Below are 19996 nucleotides of genomic sequence, written 5' to 3' on the forward strand. Positions count from 1 at the left end.
TGCAAAGAAAGAGAGTTTAACTTCATCTTTTCCTACTTGGATCCTCTTTATGTCTTTCTCTTGCCTTATTGCTCTGGCTAGTAATGTTATTACTATGTTGAAGAGGAGAGAAAAGAGTGGACAACCTTGTCTTCCTCCTGATTTTAGAGGAAATGGCTTTAATTTTTCACCATTAAGAATAATACTCGCTGTGGGTTTGTCATAGACAGCCTTAATTATATTCAGGAATGTTCCCTGGAATCCTAGTTTCTCTAAAGCTTTTATCATAAATGGGTGCTAGATTTTATCAAATGCGTTCTCCCCATCTAGAGAAATAATCATGTGATTCTTGACCTTGCTCCTGTTTATGTGGTGGATTGTGTTGAGTGACTTGCATATATTGAACCAGCTTTGCATACCTGGAATGAATCCAGTTTGATCATAGTGTATGATTTTTTTGAGGACTTGTTGAAGTCAATTGGCCAGAATTTTGTTGAGAATTTTTGCATCAATTTTCATCAAGGAAATCAGTCTATAGTTCTCTTTCCTTGATGAGTCCATCTGGTTTTGGGATAAGGGTTATACTGGCATCATAGAATGTGTTTAGTAGTGATCTTTCACTTTCAATTTTATTGAAGAGTTTGAGAAATATTGTGAATTTTGTATTGAAGGCCTTGTAGAATTCTGATTTGAATCCATCTGGGCCTGGACTTTTCTTGGATCAGAGATCTCTTATTGCAGTTTCTATTTCATTGCTCAATATGGGTCTGTTCAGTAGGTTTAAATCTTCATGGTCACGTTTAAGCATATCAGTTTTTGCTAGGAATTTGTCCATTTCTTCCAGGTTCTCAAATTTATTATCATAAACGTTTGCAAAATATTCCCTTATCATATTCTGAGTCTTGGTTGTTTCTGTGGTGATGTTTCTTATTTTATCTCTGATCTTGTTTATTTAGGTGTGCTGTCTTCATTTTCTGGTCAGATTTGCTAGGGGTCTGTCTATCTTGTTAATTTTTCAAAGAACCAACTCTTAGTTTTGTTGATTCTTTCTATTTTTTTTTACTCTAAATTGTTTAATTCTGATATAATTTTAATTATTTGCTTCCGTCTATTGGTTTGGGGGTGGTCTGCTCTGACCCTCCTTCCCGGTTAGTTAAATCCTCGTGCTGTATGGTTTGCACAGTTTGCAGGTAGAAGTCTGGTGCCTTCTGTACCTGGGGCATACTGAACAGTCTAACCCATGGCTCCTCCCATCTGCTGTGGGGCTGGACTGTGGAGTCAGCAGGGTGGGTGGCCTCAGGCTTTGTTTACCTAGAGCTGAAAGCTCTTGCCCTGGGGAAATTCCTCCGGGAGAAGTTCTCCTGGGTGGAGCTTGCTGTGTGGCTCACCTTGGTTTGCTGGTAGGAGTTGATCAGTCTCTGGAACCATTGCCCCTCACCATCTGTTCATTTTGTAGCTGCTTTGGGTTTCAGCTTTGGGTTTTATTTTAGAAATTCTGGTGCAGCGGGGTGGGGTGAGATGAGGCAGGCACATCTGCCTGAGTTTACTAGAGTCTGTGAGCTGTGCCCCAGGAAAAGATCTTCCCATGAGGAGTCCGGGAGACCTTCTCTTGAGCTGATCTATCTCTCACTGTTCAGCTACTCTTGCCCTTTTCAAAGATGGTCCCTTGGTACTCTCTTTCCCCTGGCCTGCTCTGTTTCCAGTCTGCTCTGGCCCAGTCTGTGCCAGAGTCAAAGATGGTGCTTTGCTCTGGTGGCGGAGGAGGGGCTACCTTCCAAATGCTGCTCTGTAGGGGAGAGTGAGAATGTCTTTCATGGGGTACTCATGCTTTCTCTGGAATTTTGGCCCTTCCGTGCTCTGCTGCAGGTCTGTAGGATTTCTTCCTGGTCACCACTGTGTACTATAGGTGTGTGGAGTGCTAGGTGCCGCCCAGAACTCAAATCTGTTTTCTCAAGCCAGCTGCCTTGGTTTTTTCCTTTCTGGCCAATCTTTATACTGTTAAAACTTACTTGGGCTGTCTTTCTAGGAGTAAAAGTTTCTCTGGAGTAGTAAAACTCGGTTCTCAGAAGGAGCTTAGATAGGGATCTGCTGCTCCTCTTCCATTTTCCCGGAACTCTCAGTGGAATATTTTAAATTATGGATAATTGAAGTAATTTATCTAAAAGTAAAAAGTTGAAAAATACTATATTAACCAGGATTAATTTATCCCTTGTGTGATAGACTCATGCTTAAAATAATCTTAGGGTATAAGGGGAGGTGGAATGTGATAAAAAAAAAATGTAAGCATGTGATTGGTTTGTTTTGGTTTTATTTCAGCTTCCTTGTGGTCATAGATGCAAAGAGATGTGTCATCCTGGTGAATGTCCCTTCAATTGTAACCAAAAAGTAAAACTTAGATGCCCTTGTAAAAGAATTAAAAAGGTAAGAATTTTAAGTGATACAAAATACTTTATATAAGTTCTTTTTATCTGGTTTGGTTTATATGTATTAATAGTTTGTTAGATTTATTTTTTTCAAATTTAAGGCTTTTATTATAATAAAAATGAACATACTGTAACTTCTTATTTTAAAACTTACCTTTGGCAATTCAATTTTCTGCAATTTAATAGTAAAAGAAAAATTGTTTTATATTGGAATCAAACTCAGTGTCCCCTGGGGCGATAGAATCAGTGTACTCTAATCTGGAGGTCTTTGAACAGGAGTATATTGTAAGACAGTGGGTTAAGAAATGGTCTTGAATCAAACTCTATTCTTGTGGGGAAAAAAATTGCCATCAGTATTGTCCTTTGAAAATGTTTCCTTCAAATGACTTAACATCTACAACTTCATAAGTAATATAATATCCCAACTTGGAAGACATGAATTTTATGATTTAAAAAAAGGTCGTAGAAGAAAAAAACATCATGGAAGAGTAAAAAGGTGAAAGTAGTTTATTAATCATTGCTAAAATGATTGTAAAGCCCAGTGGAATTAAGTGATATACAAAACTTGTGAAGGGGGGCTGGGGATATGGCCTAGTGGCAAGAGCGCTTGCCTTGTATACTTGAAGCTCTGGGTTCGATTCCCCAGCACCACATATACAGAAAATGGCCAGAAGTGGGGCTGTGACTCAAGTGGCAGAGTGCTAGCCTTGAGCAAAAAGAAGCCAGGGACAGTGCTCAGGCCATGAGTCCAAGGCCCAGGACTGGCAAAAAAAAAAAAAAAAAAAAAAAAAAAAAAAAAAAAAAAAAAAAAAAAACTGTGAAGGAAAGATAATGCTTTTTCAGTTTCCTTTTCTTTCCTTTTTTATTTTTATTTTTTTAACTTACAGGCAATGTAGACTACTTAGAGTCATATTGACTCTGGTTTACCCTAGCTTAGTTACAGTTGAAACTCGTTGTTTTTCTTCATTCTCTGTGATTTTTCCCTAAAGCTTAATTGTCTTTTTAAAATCACTTATATTCATCCCTACAACAAATACTTTTTTTAAATATCTTTTGGTTTTTTATTTTCATAGTACCTATTTTCTTGTAGTAGGTAACTTATGCACTTAAATTTATAATCTCATAATTAAATTAATTAATTTTTCATGAAAATCAATACTTTTTAGCCAGATCACTTTTAATCTAAGATGCTCCTTTACTTTCTGGGATTTTTTTCTAGAGGATTTTGTTTCTTGGAAGCTTTAAAAGAAGTAAAAGCAAAAAATAAAAATTAACTGGGCGCCAGTGGCTCATACCTATAATCGAACTTCTCGGGAGGCTGAGATCTGAGGATCACAATTCAAAGCCAGTCCATGAGACTCTTAACTCCAATTAACAACTTAAAAACTGGAAGTAGAGCTATGGTTCAATGTGGTAGAGCACTAGCCTTGAGCTGAATTGTTCAGGAACAGTGCTCAGGCCTAGAGTTCAAGCCCCACAACTGACAGAAAAAAAGAATAAAAATAAAATTGGAGTTGATAGTGGCATCTATTAATAACCATTAAATTAATTATTTTGATTTTATGTATTCACTACCTTACTCAAGAAAGAAAATGAAGTTTCTATCACTATTGGAAGCAAGGTGATATTTATAACTATACTATCATTAAACATTAATGAACCTGACATATTTATAACTAAATGTTTAGGTGAGTTTGCTTCTCTGTGAAACTGAAGGAATGATCCTTTAAGGTTTAAAATTTGGGTTATTTGTAGGAATTGCAGTGCAGCAAAGTACGTGAAAATAAGGTTTCAATAGAATGTGATACAACATGCAAAGAAATGAAGCGGAAAGTATCTGAGGTAATGTCTCATAAAATGCCATTTCTAATGTGCCAGTAGCCTTTCATTATTTTATATTAAAACAACTTGGAATTTTATTTGATTTGATCAAAGTACATTACATACATGTATGGAAAAATACAGCGAAACCTCTTTTTGTACAAGTATACCCTTAATTATAAAAAGCTTACAAATAAAAGAAGTTTAATCTTTTTTATTCTAAAAGCCTAATTTTATAGGCATATTTTGAATTTAATATATGCTTTTTTATTGTCCATTGTGTACCTGAGGTTTCTATCCTTCATGCTAGTTAGTACATTTTGCTTTGAGACATTTGTTTTAATGTTAGCATAAGCCTCCTGAAAATTTGAGTAACATCATAAAAGGTTTTTGGTACTCTTTACTGTCTTTAGTGTTACAAATTTTTTCCTCTGTCAACTCAGTGAATAAACTCCTGCCTTTTTTGATGCTAAGGCTTCCCTTTCGGAAATGGTATTTGAAGTCATTATTGATCCTAGATTCTGAATACATTCCATAAGAGGAAAAATCAGAATTTAAAAATATTTCAATCTGTGGTGTTTTAATGCTTTGAATGGTGTTCTAACAGCTATTAAGAGTTGTTAAGAGATGTTTGCTTAAAGTGTAATATTCCATTATTATGCCCCTCAAATCTGTTCCATAGTATCTTGGTAAAACTTCTCAGTGTAATGTTTACATTTCTATAAAATACTACCCAAGATAAAGCTCCCAAGAATGGTTCTGGCTTAGAATACACTGGATGGTAATATACCAAATTCTGTATGCAATTTAATAATTAAGTTGTTAATTTGCTTCTAAATATATACAGATAAAAGAAGCAGAAGCCAAAGCTGCTCTTGAAGAGGAAAAACGGAAGCAGCAGGTAACAACAAAATAACCAGATTTATGTCTCTTAGCATCATTGTGAATCTTTGCACAAATCCAAGGTGTATGTCAACTCTTCTAAACTGAAAACAAGAGTTTTCCTTAAGATATAGTGAAACTTGAGAAAGCAAGAGACCTCTCATATTCTCAGATATTCCCAGTTACTTCCTTGACAGTTCCATCCATTTACTGGCCAATAAGTCATGTGGCAAATACTGGCCAAGATGATCTCTGACCTTTATTATTGTATAAAGTTGATTTGCCAAATAGGCTTCAAAGTAAGTTACCAGATCTAATATATAAAGCACAAATTGGCTGGTATCCTGGGAGATTAAATTGTTCAGAATAGTTTGGAAGGGCTAGGTATGATGTCATGGCTCATGCTTATACTTCTAGCTACTCAGAAAGCAGAATCCAAAAGGACAGACCAGGCAGAAAAATTGGTGAGATCACATCTCAGCCTGTGATCTCTTCTACACAGGAGCAAGCATGTAGATCAGTGGATTATAGTCCCAGGCTGGCCCCAAATAAGAGACTCTAGTTGAAAATTATGTAAAATAAAAAAGTACTAGAGTCATGACACAAATGCCAAAGTGCCTATGTGACAAACAGAAGAGCCTGAGTTCAAATAACAGTACTGCCAAAATTAGAAGATAATAATTTAGGGTGATTTTCTTCCTACCACTTTTTTTAAAGAACTATTTTGAATTAAAAAAAACTTTTGATACATTCTTTATTTACTGATTTTTAAAACAGACTCAGAATGTAGATATAGCAGTGTTTATTCAATGACTAGGTTATCATTTAATTATTTTCTCATATGAGGGTTTGGGGTTTTTTTTAATGTTCTTGAGATATTTTGGAAAAAACCAACAACCAGTTAGAAAAACCAGTTAATAACCTAACATGTTTTAGTAACTTCACTATTGTGTATCATTTCTCATTATCATGTATAAAAGCTTTATAAGTAAATACCTAGTAGAATATAAATCCATACTTGATAACAACTGTCACCCAGTTATTCATTTGTAGAACCAGTATCAAATTCTTTGTAAAATAGTCATTTTGTATTAAAGTGTGAAACATATTTTCCCTTGAAGAATTTTTGGCTGTTTTTAAAATGTATTTGATACAATGAAAACTTGAATTCTTTTTTCCTCTTACTTTGAATTTCTTCCCTACAGGCCATTAGTGCTTGCAGCTTATAATGTAGAAAATCTGAAATTGTGTTATTCTCACTGTGCATCAGCATTTGTTAGAAGCCGATGTTAAAGTAGTAACTGCTGTTTGTATTTCAGAGGCCCTGATTTAATCAAACACTTACATATTTAATACCAGAAGTCAGCCCTGCAGTTTGAAATTATTTTCCAGTTCCCTTTCTGCTTACCTAAACTCTGAATTTGTTGAATACAGTCAGTAGTGGAGGGAGGTGTTTTTTTTTTTTTAAATAAATTATGTTTATACCGTTACTTATTAAAACATTTCCCAAATTAATTATTTTCATTCAAATGGAAAGTTTCAAATAAATGTTTGCAGTGAATTTAACAAAAATGAAACGTTTGATTTAGGCTGAACTGGAAGCTTTTGAAAACAGACTGAAGGGGCGTCGGAAGAAGAACAGGAAAAGAGATGAAGTGGCAGTTGAGCTATCGTCTTGGGAAAAATATAAATATTACCTCTTTCTAGTGTGCGGAGTTGGAGTGGTGTTGTTTGCATGGTACTTCGCCTATGATGCTGATTAAAGAAGTTTGGATCTTTTAATATACCTCGGATTGGAGTTAGATCAGTTGTTAAATTTGTAATGTTAGAAAATGTGTATTGTAGACCATGATATCTGTTCACATTCATCTCTATTCTCTTCCAGCTGTTGTTGCAAGAAGGTATGTTAGGCTTCATCTTCATTAAAGCAGTAGCAAGGGCAGTGGACACTGCTTAAAGAAAAGGTGACTCAAGCTTCTCATAAGGCTTAATTGGTGGCCCAGTTACATGTTTGTTATTCATTGTGCTTCCTCATATTATCTTGTTTCACTTAATATTTTCACTTAATATTATCTTAGTGGTTTTACTTAATATTTCAAATTGATATATCATTTTCTTTTTGTAAATCCAGATTAAACTGGGCCATATGTGCAGTGGGAAGAATATTTCTCTCTATTTTGATTACTTATTGGGTAGTTTTTTTGATCATGTACTTTGTACTTTGGTTTTGTTCCAGTCCTAGGGCTCAAACTCAGGGGTCTGGGCTCTGTCCCTGAGCTTTTTTTGCTCTACACATCTTCACTTCCAGTGCTTAATTGGAGATAAGAGTCTCATGGACTTCTTCCTGCCTCAACTGGCTTTGAGTTTCAATCCTCAGATCTCAGCCTCCTGAGTATGCTTTGTACTTAAAAAAAAAAAGTAATTCTCTAAAAGTCCTGTTAAATTGTAAAATGAATCTTTATAATATATTGCAGAAGTTACTTTCTTAGTGAGGGATTTTTTACCAGTCATTGAAAAAATTCCACATAATGTGTTCCTTAGAAATTATAGTTGTTTTTAACAAATTCAGGATTAGGCTCTTTACATATGGCAGTTTCTGTGTAAGAACTGAATTTGGCATGTTTTGTAAAACTTGTATGTATTTTTTTAAGATAATAAGAGAAAAAGTAATATTTATGAGCTGTATGTACTTCTGAAAGGGCTTAGGAACTTGATTCTCATCTGTTTACCATAATCCTAGATTATAGATAATCAGTTCTTATGAAAACAAAAATATCAGTTAGCTGAATTTGTTTGAATGGTAAGTCCTTTTAAATAGTTTTGCTATTTAATTTTTGTATGATTCATGTTTCCATTAAAAGTTTTCATAACTTTGAAATCTAGACTATTGATTTTTTTTAAAAAAAAAAAAAAGAACATGGGGGCTTGTAATTGTAGGTTCAGCATTAATATCAATGTATTGAACCTCTGGTACTTGATATAGAACTCAGTGACAGATGGGTATTAAGTTATCTAACTAAAGTGATAGAAGTGTGTTTTAAATAGTTCAAAGGAAGCTGATATAATTTGATAGATTTACATTGAATCTTCAATATCATATTGTTTATATTATTAGCTGGTGACAAGAATTGAAGGGGGACCATTCTTATATTTATGAGCCCTATGTTTTTTTTTATTTCATTTTGTTTTTTGCTTTGATGGTACTGAGGCTTAAATTCAGGGCCTTGTGCTGAAATCACCCCCTCTCTAGCCTTTTTTGTGTAGGTTATTTTCCAGATACTCTCTTGTGTCATTACCCTCCCATCCAGAGCTAGCCTCCAACTGCAATCCTCTTGCCTCTGCCTCCTCTATAGCTGAAATTACTGGTTTGAGCCATCATACCTGGCCTCTTGGGCTTTTACGTTTTTATTTTTAAAATATTTCCCATTGGAGTTACTGGGTTGTTGTTTAGAAACTCTAACTCAGAATTGGCTACATTCAAGTTAGCACCTGCTGTAACCAAAGTAATCATGAACATCTATGAGTGACCATTTTCTTACATGGGAAGTCATTTTCCTGAATTTCAGAAACTTGGTCTATTAAGTAAGCCTAAAGCCTAGTTTGTATGTGTTTTTGGGCTTTTGCTCTTGCCAAAATTGTTTTTTAGGGGCTGGGGATATAGCCTAGTGGCAAGAGTGCCTGCCTCGGATACACGAGGCCCTAGGTTCGATTCCCCAGCACCACATATACAGAAAACGGCCAGAAGTGGCGCTGTGGCTCAAGTGGCAGAGTGCTAGCCTTGAGCGGGAAGAAGCCAGGGACAGTGCTCAGGCCCTGAGTCCAAGGCCCAGGACTGGCCAAAAAAAAAAAAAAAAAAATTGTTTTTTGGTTTGTGTTTTCTATGCTCTATTGGAAAGAACTTAATGAGCAGAGGGAGATTAAGTGAATGAAGTGAACTTGTTTGTTTGTTTTTTTTTGTTTGGTTACTTCAGAGCTTAAGTTAGCCAAAGCCACAAAGCTATTTATTTATTCAGACAACAGATATGTTTTCTTTGTAATAGTTGCTTTCTAGGCACTGAAGATAATGGTACCTAGAGTGGAAGACAAGAGAGACCAGACACACAGAAAGTGAATCTAACTTCATTTGTGGTAAATGGTATAGAAAAGAAATGAAAATAGAAGTTAAAGGCACCAGCTAATTTAAACTGATAAAGTCCCTTGAGATGAGGCCATTTGATCTATGCATTGAATGACCTCCATTTGAAAATAGAAGGGAAAAGTCTGTGACAGACAACAGCAAATACAGAATTCCCAGGTTTGGGAGGCGATTGACATAGCTGAAGAGCAGAAAAGGAGTTGAAAGAAGGGCATTTAAACTTAATGGAATTTAAATTGAGAGCAGCATGGCCCATACTGTGGGCCTGTTTCTGTGGTGTGGAATTGGCCTTTATTCTAGTTAGTGTGGACAGAGCTAAGACTGTAAGGGAGGCAGTCCATGCTGCAGGTGATGTCTTCCCATCCTGTGGCTCTCCATTATGAAAGCATAGGTCCCGGCCATCCCAGAGGACCAAGCAGAGATAATCACAGGCAGGAGAAGAAGGTTCATAAGGAGTGGGGCCATAGTTCCCACGGGAGAGGGAGCTACATGGCGACTGTACCTTATCCAGGTGGCAGCTTCTCTCCTCTCTCTCTCTCTGGGGGTAAAGGGGAAGTAGGTAGGTCTTAGTAGTGAGGAGTGGCTCATTAGGTATGGGTGGATCTGGTGGCTAAAGGGAGTAGCTGAGAACCTGAGGCTAGGGAAATGCTAACATTCCCCCACTTGTTGTTTATTAATAACAGAGAAGGGGTACCAGGCTGGGAGTAGGAAGGTTTTTTCTGGAGCTACTTCCTGCTGTAAAGGGGCGAAGTAGTCAGAGGTCCCTGATTTGTCATTTGGCTGGTACCATCCAGTTTGGTTGGTAAAAGTTCTCATTTCCACGAGAATGGTTATCAGGGCCAATGGGTGTCATGGTCTCCTCTGGCTATCTCCTGCAGCTTGGGTACATCAAAGAGTCACTGGGTCTGTGGTCTTCTAGGTCCAGCTCTGCACTGGGCAGAACAGTGTAGTAAGAGGATGGCCTTGAACTGCAAGTTCCCAGGTGGTGTCCTGGGTGAGGGAGGTTATCCTGTTAAAAGAGACTTGAAAAGGGTCAGGCAAAAGGCTGACAAGTTCACAGGAACAGTTAACATGAACGACATAGGAGGGAGAACACACCCTGGGCACAAGCCAGAAAAGTTCCATTTGGAACATAAACCCAATTGTGGCCCATTACAAGGAAGGAGGAATAACTGGACTGAGGGCAGGAAGGAAGTGTTTAGGGATAATGGACTGGTTGAGAGTAACCGGTCAGAGGCATATATATATACATATATGTATATATGTGTGTATATATATATATATATATATATATATATATATATATATATACACACACACAAAGGCAAGAATGCAAGTTTCTGTCCAGATGGAAAATAGACAGGTATGGACATTAAGTGGGTAAACAACTATTCCTCTTGGTCTCCCAGCTCTGATTAATTTTGAAAGGGCAAGTTTAAATTGACTCCATTTAAGATGAGACTTCATCTCCTCTTACTCCTCCCCATGGTTCCTCATTGTCCGGATTGACCTCGTCCTGAAGGTCTAGGAGCTCATTGCTTGGATAGCTTGTCCCAGTTGGCATTCACGGGGTTTGAACTCAAAGCCTGGGCACTGTCCCTGAGCACTTCTGCTCAAGGCTAGTGCTCTACCACTTGAGCCACGGTATCGCTTTCAGCATTTGGCTGGTTCTCTTGAGCCAAGCTTCCAGTCTGGCTCTTTGCTGGTTAGTTGGGAGATGGAGTTTTAGAGGGATATATTTTTTTTTCCTGCCCGGGTTGGCTTTGAACTGCAATCCAAGGAGTCTTAGCCATAAAAGCCCTTTTTATTTCCAATTAGAGCAACAGGAGGACAATAGAAGTAGAGCTTACCTGTAACTTGTTAAGAATTGACCAACAAATACTTGCCAGAATTCTGCTGTAACACTTAGAGAACAGCAGACTAAATGAGATCCATGTGCCATCAAATCAAATCATACCATTTAACCTTACTGGCAGGTGGAAGAGAGCACAAATGAATAACAATCAAGAGGGCAAAGGGTTGGGACAATGTAAAAGTCTCAGCTTCAGCGGATCTGAAGTGGCTGTGTCTTCCATCCCGAATAAGCAGGCTTTGTTAGTCATGTGTGACAGAGGCAGGCAGGAGACATTGGTTGGATCTGGGCAAGGCTGTAGTGGCATCTCTCAGAGTCCCCTGGATAGATTGTCACACCTCCTGCTGGGTTGCCTGTAAATTTCTACACAGACTGGTTAAAGACATTTGAAATCTCCCAGTATTAAAAATATTTTAGAAGGCTTGGGCCTTTAACCATCTTCCTAGTCACAAAATTCACACAGACCAAAGGTCAACCAAGTCTGCTCTCTGCAGTAGCAGGACAGTTTCTGAGATATGGAGGGGGAAGACACCAATGCTACCCAATGCAACCCTGCCAAACACAACTCTGATGCTTTTAACCTTGGAGTAAGTCTCGGTTGCAACTCTGTCATGATAGGCCTTCTATAAACCCAACTCTAACCTTGGCGGGGGTGGGGCAGAGACAGGGCAGGAGCACTCTGGGTTTGTCAAAATCTTCACAGGAACACCACCAGTAACTCCTAGATTACCTGAGCAGTTTTAGCCACAGGCCGCCACAGTCCACGCAGCTAGGACACATGTCGACCTGCATCCTGTAAAGCAAAATCTTGGGTCAGGAAAATCGAGATTAGCAGCCACATTTGCACACTCATTCCAAAATGACTCTGGTCCCTTGATCTTAAAAGAGTTTATGAGAGCACAGGAGAGAAAAATGGAGAAGCAAAATCTTAGTCTATACCAAAGAATTGTCAGGATCAGATGTACACTTGACTTTTAGCGTAGATGGACATAAAAAATATAACACACTGGTTTTACATCTTAGACACATTTGCTTGCACCCATTTGCTTGCATCAGTTTGGGTTTAAAACCTGGTGTTTTTTTATTCTTTTGGCTTGGAGTCTGGTGATAAGAGTCAGGATTGCCTCCAGGCTGTTCACTGTGACTCCACCCACAGGTTGCAAAGATCAGTTTAACACAAGAATTAAAGTAAGTTAAAATAGTAGTCAAAAAGCAAGTAATTTTGAAACCATGATGCCAGTCTTTACATATTTTACCAACAGACAGACAAACAGATATACAGACAGTTGTGCACAAGAATTTTTTTCTTCTAAATTGGCCATGTAAGTTTTCTGGAATTCCAGTGGCAAAATGATATTATTTTGCCCATATTTTAGAACCACGTGGTCAGTTAGAAAACAAAAAACTTTTCCGGCAAACAAATATTTTCACAGATTATCCGGCAAGGAAATGGAGAAGCCACATTTTGAGAAACCAGTTCAGCTCCAATGGGGACCAAAGAAGGTCCAGGAGATGGGAGATAGGACATGAACAGAAAACAGACACGTGGCACAGCATAATGGTGGCGAAGCTGGTCAGAGTCTTAGCAGGCTCACAGCAAAACACCCTCACCTTCCAGCATTTGAATTGCAAGGCACCTTTGAATTGCAAGGCCATGCTTCCAGAGTTCAGGGTGGGGGGCAGGGTTATCGGGAGCTTGAGTCTCCACATCCCTGCCCACGAAGAATCTGGCATGCCCATTATCTGGGGGATGGATGGGCTCTACCTCCAAGAGTTTTTGGAACCTTGATGGAACCAAGATGGTGCTTGCTAAAACCAATTCTATTGTCCACCACGTGGTCAATGCTAGAGAAAATAGGATTTAGCCAACAACAGGCAGAACTTAACCAAATCTCCAAGCTTAACAAACATCAATAACAAGAACAGAAAACCATTCTTTGTGTCTTTCAAAGCAGATGTTAAACAAATATTGGTATCACAGACAGGCAGACAGAATTTAGAGAGGCAGAAAGAGAGAGAGAGAGAGAGAGAGAGAGAGAACTCCATCTGCCCGAGCGCTCATAGAAGTTATGTAAGTCCTGTAAAATATTCCAAATTTGTAAGATTGCATTCAAACTTGAGCAGCTTTCCTGAAGCATTTTAGACTGTTCCCCCTTGATGAGTGACCAGCGAAGGTGAACTAGAGATCAGTTGACTCCAAACACCCACAATTGCTGATTCCCTTTACCTAGCCCAGTGGCTTAAGGTCGGTGGCCCAGTGGCTTTCCCTGGGAGTGGGGCTCAGAACTTGGATCCAAGATTTACGGTGGCCCAGTGACCTTATGGAAAATCCAAGCTCCCGGCTAATGGTCACACACCCTGGTTGGAGTTTCAAATCTGTTGTGGATGATTGTGCCCCTCCCATGGTAAGTGATTAGCAGAGCTGAGGAGTTAAATACCAAACATCCCCAGTATTACTCTGGTCAGCTGAAATGTAGGAGACAATCAGCAATGAGGCCGTCACCCCAATAGCTGTGTCCCGGACTTAGCGCGGAGTGTGGCCCTGAAGCCAGGGCCCTGTGGCCCTATGCTACGGTCATTTGAAGTGGGGCTTGGAACTTGGCGCCAAGATTTTTAGTGTGGCCCTGAAGCCACGGTCCTGTGGCCCTACAGTAAATTGGAAAATCAGATCCGAGCACTCGGTTAGATTATTACTTTCCCTGGGTGTGAGGGCAAATTTGTAGATTGTCGTGGTGGATGGAAGTATAGCGCTCGGTCAGAAGTTACCTCGGTGGTCCTCTGGGTGAGCTTAGGACAGCAGAGTAGGTCCCAGGGGCAGCTTGGACCCCCCCCCCCCCAGAAATGGGGGAGCAAATCCACTGGGGAGCCTATCCCGGGTTCAGCAGCAATGAAAGGAAGATTGTCCCAGAACCACAGACCATAGACAAAGTCACGTAGAGCAAAAGAGTTTATTGCCAGCAGGACCGGCAAGGCCAAGTTCTCACAGAGGAATGGGAGCAAATCCACCGGGGAGCCTATCCTGGGTTTCAGCACCAATGAAAGCATAGGTCCTGGCCATCCTAGAGAACCATGCGGAGATAATCAGAGGCAGGAGAAGAAGGTTCATAAGCAGGTTTATTAGTGGGGCCATAGTTCCCACAGAAGAGGGAGCTACATGGCATCTGCACCTTATCCAGGGGGCAGCTTCTCTCTCTCTGGGGGTAAAGGGGAAATAGGTAGGTCTTAATAGTGAGTAGGAGTGGCTCATTAGGTATGGGTGGATCTGGTGGCAAAGGGCAGGAGCTGAGGACCTGAGGCTAGGGAAATGCTAACACATTGCCCCTGCTGTAAAGAAGTTGCAGAAACTGCTATTATTAAGTTCTTGAAGAATTTTTTACTGTAAGTACTTCTATCTATCAATGCTTAGTGGTTGTATTTTAAGTAATTTTTCTCTTCACATCTAAATTAAATTTAAACAATCTCAGATAAGTAGATGTCACTGTTGCTCAAATTATCAGAGGAACTTTATTGGAGCACATCATTTGCACTGGCTTTCTGTAAAGAGGCTTAGAATGATTAGCCATTGTAGTTATGAATGTTAAATGTTTGAAAAACAGTTTCTCAGTGTTTAGAGTATAAGAAGTTAAACGGCAAATATGTGGAAATGTACTGTTTTTTTGCCTGTCCTGGTCTTGAACTCAGGGCTTGGGCACTGTCCCTAAGACTTTATGCTCAAGGCTAGTGCTGTACCACTTTAGCCACAGCATCACTTCCAGCTTTTTCTGAGTAGTTCATGGGAAATAAGAGTCTCATGGACTTTTCTACCTTGGTCTGGCTTCTGACCATGATTCTCAGATCTCAGGCTTCTAAGTAGCTAGGATTATAGCATGAGCCCCTGGTGCCCGGCTAGGGAAATGTATTTCAAAATGTTCCATTTCCTTTCAAGATTTTCTTTTTTCTTTGCTCAGATGCCCGATGCAGCAAATATGATAGAAGCCTGCCCTCAGTGTGCCATGTCGAATTTGTGGGTCCCCTCACTTGTGCATTCATTTCTGCTAAGCAGTGAGCCTCAGAGTAGGCCAGTTATCTAGCCTCATAATGAAATGATTAAAACAATGGAAGACACTGATCTGTAGAATAAAGAATTATAAAAGTCATTAGAGATGCAGAAGAGCCAACATTTCTATGGCCAGATAGCAGACAACAAAGAAATCTTCAAAGGGAAAGCCGCATGGAGAACCCATGAGGATCCAGGTGACACTTTGAGCAGTTATGCAGCCGGCTGTGAACATGAGGAAGTGAGACAGATGTCTAAGTTAGAATTGATTGACAAAGCTGTCTCCTCCAGTTTGTGGAAGTGGCCCTCTGTTGAGTGACAGTGATTTACAACACTAACCTTGGATTTAGGTCCTTTTCACCTTGGAGAAGCTGGGCTTCATAGAGTGAGGAAGCAGAAGAGTGGCTTCTCCCTCTTGGGAGAGAGATGAATTTGGGAGGAACTGAGACAAGCCTTTGCTTTCCAAAGATGTTTAGGAGGTAAAACAGACTAGGTCCACCGAAAAGCCATTCTCATGTATTTTAGGATTTCAGGATAGAACAGATTCAGGTTTTTTGTTTGCTGAGCTAATCTTGCTAAGTTTTCTTTCTAGTTATAGCTGAGGCTTGTATTAATTACTGTGGAAAATACACAGGCAGCATAAAGATTCCACAACTCAGATTCATTAGACTTCAGTCATCACTGGACAGAGTCCCTAACCTTCATTACCTCATCTGGTAATCTTCTGTTGCACAACAGTTCCTCCTCATTGCATTAAAAAGCATCTGGTGTTATGCATTTATTTATTGTATAATACTTTCATTAGAATGTAAGCTCCATGAGGACAGGAGTTCAGCTTTGTTTATTGCTATAACCATGGCGTGGGGAACCACAAACACACTGTACATACTATTATTAGTTTCCTAGGGCTGACATGACACATACCATGCATAAGGTAGTTTAGAATAATGGAAATTTATTCTCCCAGAGTCCAAGTGACCACAAGTTCAAAATTAAAGAGCAGGGCTACTTCCTTCTAAAGGCCTTGAGGAAGAAGAGAAACATGATATTTCTCTCCTGGCTTGTCCCTGGCGTTTCCTGCTTGTCACTGCACAACTCTAATCTCTCCCTTCATCTTCACATCAAAGTGAATTAATGCATTGATGGCATATTCTAGGTTGTAAACTTAATGGTTGTTTTCACCATCATCTTCCCTTTATGGTGGTAGTTTGAAAAGAGAAGTCTCTAGTCCCAGATGGTGTAGGTGCCATTTGTGATCTTAGGCAAGTAACTTACATTCAGTAACATAGCTTCACCTCATAACTAAGAATTCTCCCTCTCTCTCTTTCTCTCTCTCTTCTTAAGTAGATTCACAGATAGAAGAAAACTGTTGTGAACAGAATCACTTTCTGGTAATGTGGTCACGGTCATTGTGGGGGCTCTTGTGGGAAGACTAGTCTGGGATGGTGGCCAAAGGGAGGGACATCTGGACAGTCACATTGCAGGAGGGAGCCCTGAAGTACTTCATTTGTGCAAGTTCTAAATCTACAGTTCCTTTGCAGTTTCCCATAGGGCCTTGTCCCAATGTCTATTCTTGTGCCAGAGTATTATGTACAGCCAACAGAACAATGATACAAGTTAACTTTTATTATACTTTGGTGCTACAATGGCCTAGAATAGGTTATGGGAGGTGTGGACATGTTTTCTTAAACTCTTCCCCATACAATAGGCAAATTTCCAGATTTCCTAGTTCCTATTTAAGTTTTTCAAAGTTTTATATTATTTTATTCTAGCTTCCTAAAGCCATTCCCACATTATTTGCAAGTATTTCCCCATAGTTTACACATTTTTATATTCAATGTATTTGTTCTACTAGACTGGAACTTCTTAAGAGAGCACAATCTGATTTTGTTCATTTGACACCTAGCAAACCCTAAAGGAATCGAACAGATAGAGATCAGTTCTATCTACCTATTGTCCTTTTTAGCCTACCATTATCCTGAGATACTGCTGTCTTCTCTAAGAATTCTTGTTTTCAGATTGTCTTCATTTGTAATACAAGGACTGGTTTGGTCTATAATAGGATAATCTGACCAAAGTTTGCTCTGTAACAGTCAGCCTGCATGGAGGAATCTAAGTTAATTTCCTATATGTCCTTTTAATGTCTTTTTCTTTTAAATTACATAACTAGTTGGATATATATTTGATAATGTAGACAGTAAAATTTCAAAATGCCAGAAATATTTTTTTTTGTAAAATGGAAGTATTTTTTAAGAAACTGTCACTTTAGTATGAGAAGTTGAGAATTTAGTTCAGTAGTGGAATGCATACCTCACAAATGCAAAGCCATGGATTTGGTCCCCAGCCCTGGGAGAAAGTACAAATGTAGCAAGGTTTTTATTTTAAAGAATAATTCAGATAGTCATTAAAGATTACTGTGAGCAGACTGAATATACGTATTAGTTTGAGCATGTTATAACACTTTCTTTTATGACATTTTAAAAGTTTGTTGCAAAGAATATGAAAGGTATTTACTCTCAAGCAAAGAATGCCTACCTCAAGTATTTGTTCTGGTGCTGGTTGTATCTGGAACTAGTTGGCTTCTCTTGATAAAAGAGCACAATCAGTACCAACAATTTTAGGTCTCTGAGGAATGCAGCATAGCAACAGAAGAGCAGGGGAGACTAGTCTACCCTGGCAGTATCAAATCCTTTAAAGTAGTACTTTAATTTCATAGTTCTGTAGCACCTCCACCAGAGGGCAGAAAGGAGATAAAATAGAAACTCATCCCTGGCTTCACAATGGGGATAGACACATACCTCAGGGACTAAATCCAATGTATTCATCTCATAGACTGAGTTAACTGTGGCCCAGAAACAATAACATTACTTGCTCTTATTGGAGCTGGCAGATGAATCTGTGCCCTATTCCCAAGTGGGCCCCCTATAGAGAAGGTGTGGGGTGAAGCAGTATCTTAGACACCTCCCCCTCCCCACATACCATCTTGAAATCACACTGCCTCTGGGGAGTCCAGGCACAGCCACCTGCTAGCTGTAAAACCTTTGGCTAGCTATTTGACCTCTCCCAGTCTATCCGTCACCTCCGAGTGTTTGGGAGAAGAGAACACATAAACTTAGTACACAACTGGCCATATAATACCAAACTTAATTTCTGTGAATTAGAATAAATTTGTCAGATACTTGTTAGAGACACATAATGACACCTTGTGTCAGAAAAGGATAGACACACCAAGCTTTTCTCGAGGCAGTTTAGGTGCAATACAATGATACTACCCAAAGCTACGCAGGCATGCCGGCAGGACAGTCTGCTAGGTTTTTATCCCAGTCCAAATGGTCCTTTCTTGTCAAGGAGTTACTCTCCTACTTTAGATATACTAAGGTTAGAATGGGGGCTACTTTAATTCTTACCAAAGGTTTACATTTTTGTCCATCACAGCTGGCTGGGTGGCTGACTTAGTTGGAATAGTTTGATGAGGTCAGTGGAAAGCTCCCACTCAAAGGTGGGTCTTATTTCTTTTAACTCCATTGATAAAGATTTTTCTAACATGGCTGGCTGATCACAAGCAGCACACCTGGTAAGTTTATTCTTCCAACGTTTTTGACACAAAATTCATATTTCTCACATGATTGGCTGGTCACAAGCAGTAGAGATAATAGTTGCAATCCAATTTAAAAAGCATATATTCCAGCAAAATATCAATACCGGAAATACATAAGATGGAGGTTTGACAGGTTTGACCTCCCCACCTTACTGAATTCCAAATCCGATGTTAAAATGTTGGGACCTTTATTTGACCATTTCACTATGCAGATGCAATTTTTTTTCTACACTGCATCTCATTTCAGAAACAATACTACCCCACCCCCTCAACGTACCTATGTACCTTTGTGGAAGTAATGATATTTAAGGAGCAGGTGACAAATATGTATTTTGTTGACTATATGTGACCTCTTCTAAATAATGAAGATAGATTTATTCAGTAACCTCTTGGGTTACTTTATAAGTTTCTACTATGACCTGAACTGAGTTTCAATAATGCAATTTCTAAGGGTTTTCCTTTAGAGCTCAACCTCCATCCCAAACAATTAATTGTCTGGGACTTCAGGTGACCAAGTAATTTTGCAGTTGTAAATCTTAGTGTGTTCCCTAACACTGGTTTAGGACAAGTGGCTTGTTTCTGAAGGACAGCCACACAGGTTTGTGGACTCCTTAGCTGAGACAGAGGATGCCCTTGACAGGCAATCCCAAAGTTAATGCACATAGGCTGGTGTTCTCCCTTACCCTGGAAGACTCAAGCAAACACTCTTCACTAAACCTACACCAGGAAACTTTTCCATTTGCTAATGCAAAAAACATTTGCTTTCAAAAGAACCAAAAGAACAAACTTAGTATTCCATTGCCAGTGTTTATAGTCATTTTGAGTTTAACTTGGCTAACGTTCTGTCTAAAAGGAAATGGTCTAGAATGTGACAAGGAGACTTTGGAGAAAAATAAAGTTTTCATCCCAACCCTTCTTCTAAAGTGTTCTGTCCTTTGCTGCTGCTATCTTGGAGTGTAATTTTTTTTTGGGGGGGTGGTGAGGGTGGGGATAGGGACCCTTGTGGTTTTCCATCTGCCTTGGTAAAGAGTAACTTCTCCGAAAGCAAGGAAGCAGCCCCGTTCGGGAGGCTGTCATTAAGAGTGATGGGTAGAACCCAGAAACGTGACTCAAGAGAGGGGAGTGGTCGGAGGGTGGGATCTGCCCAGCAGACAAAATATGGGACTCCTGTCCCTTGAAGTACAACTTCTTTCAGTTCCTGAGTGCGGAGAAGGGCATCCGGGGTGCCTCTCTCGGGGACACGTAGGAGAGAGGCAGAGGTGACCGAGAT

The 19996-nt window shown here is 39.3% G+C and overlaps 1 protein-coding gene across 3 annotated transcripts in view; it reads left to right on the forward strand.

The window, feature by feature from the left end:
- Nfxl1 (nuclear transcription factor, X-box binding like 1) overlaps positions 1–7976 on the forward strand; it is a 51263-nt gene extending 43287 nt beyond the window's left edge. For all 3 annotated transcript variants that reach the window (XM_048364299.1, XM_048364297.1, XM_048364296.1), the window contains exons 20-23: positions 2296–2400; positions 4158–4244; positions 5071–5124; positions 6695–7976. In XM_048364299.1, the coding sequence (XP_048220256.1) occupies positions 2296–2400; positions 4158–4244; positions 5071–5124; positions 6695–6868 (420 nt within the window). In that variant the 3' untranslated portion in view covers positions 6869–7976. The remainder of the gene's footprint in view (positions 1–2295; positions 2401–4157; positions 4245–5070; positions 5125–6694) is intronic.
- Positions 7977–19996: the final 12020 nt, after the last annotated feature.

This window comes from Perognathus longimembris, chromosome 16 (genome assembly GCF_023159225.1).
Source record: "Perognathus longimembris pacificus isolate PPM17 chromosome 16, ASM2315922v1, whole genome shotgun sequence".
Taxonomy (NCBI): domain Eukaryota; kingdom Metazoa; phylum Chordata; class Mammalia; order Rodentia; family Heteromyidae; genus Perognathus; species Perognathus longimembris.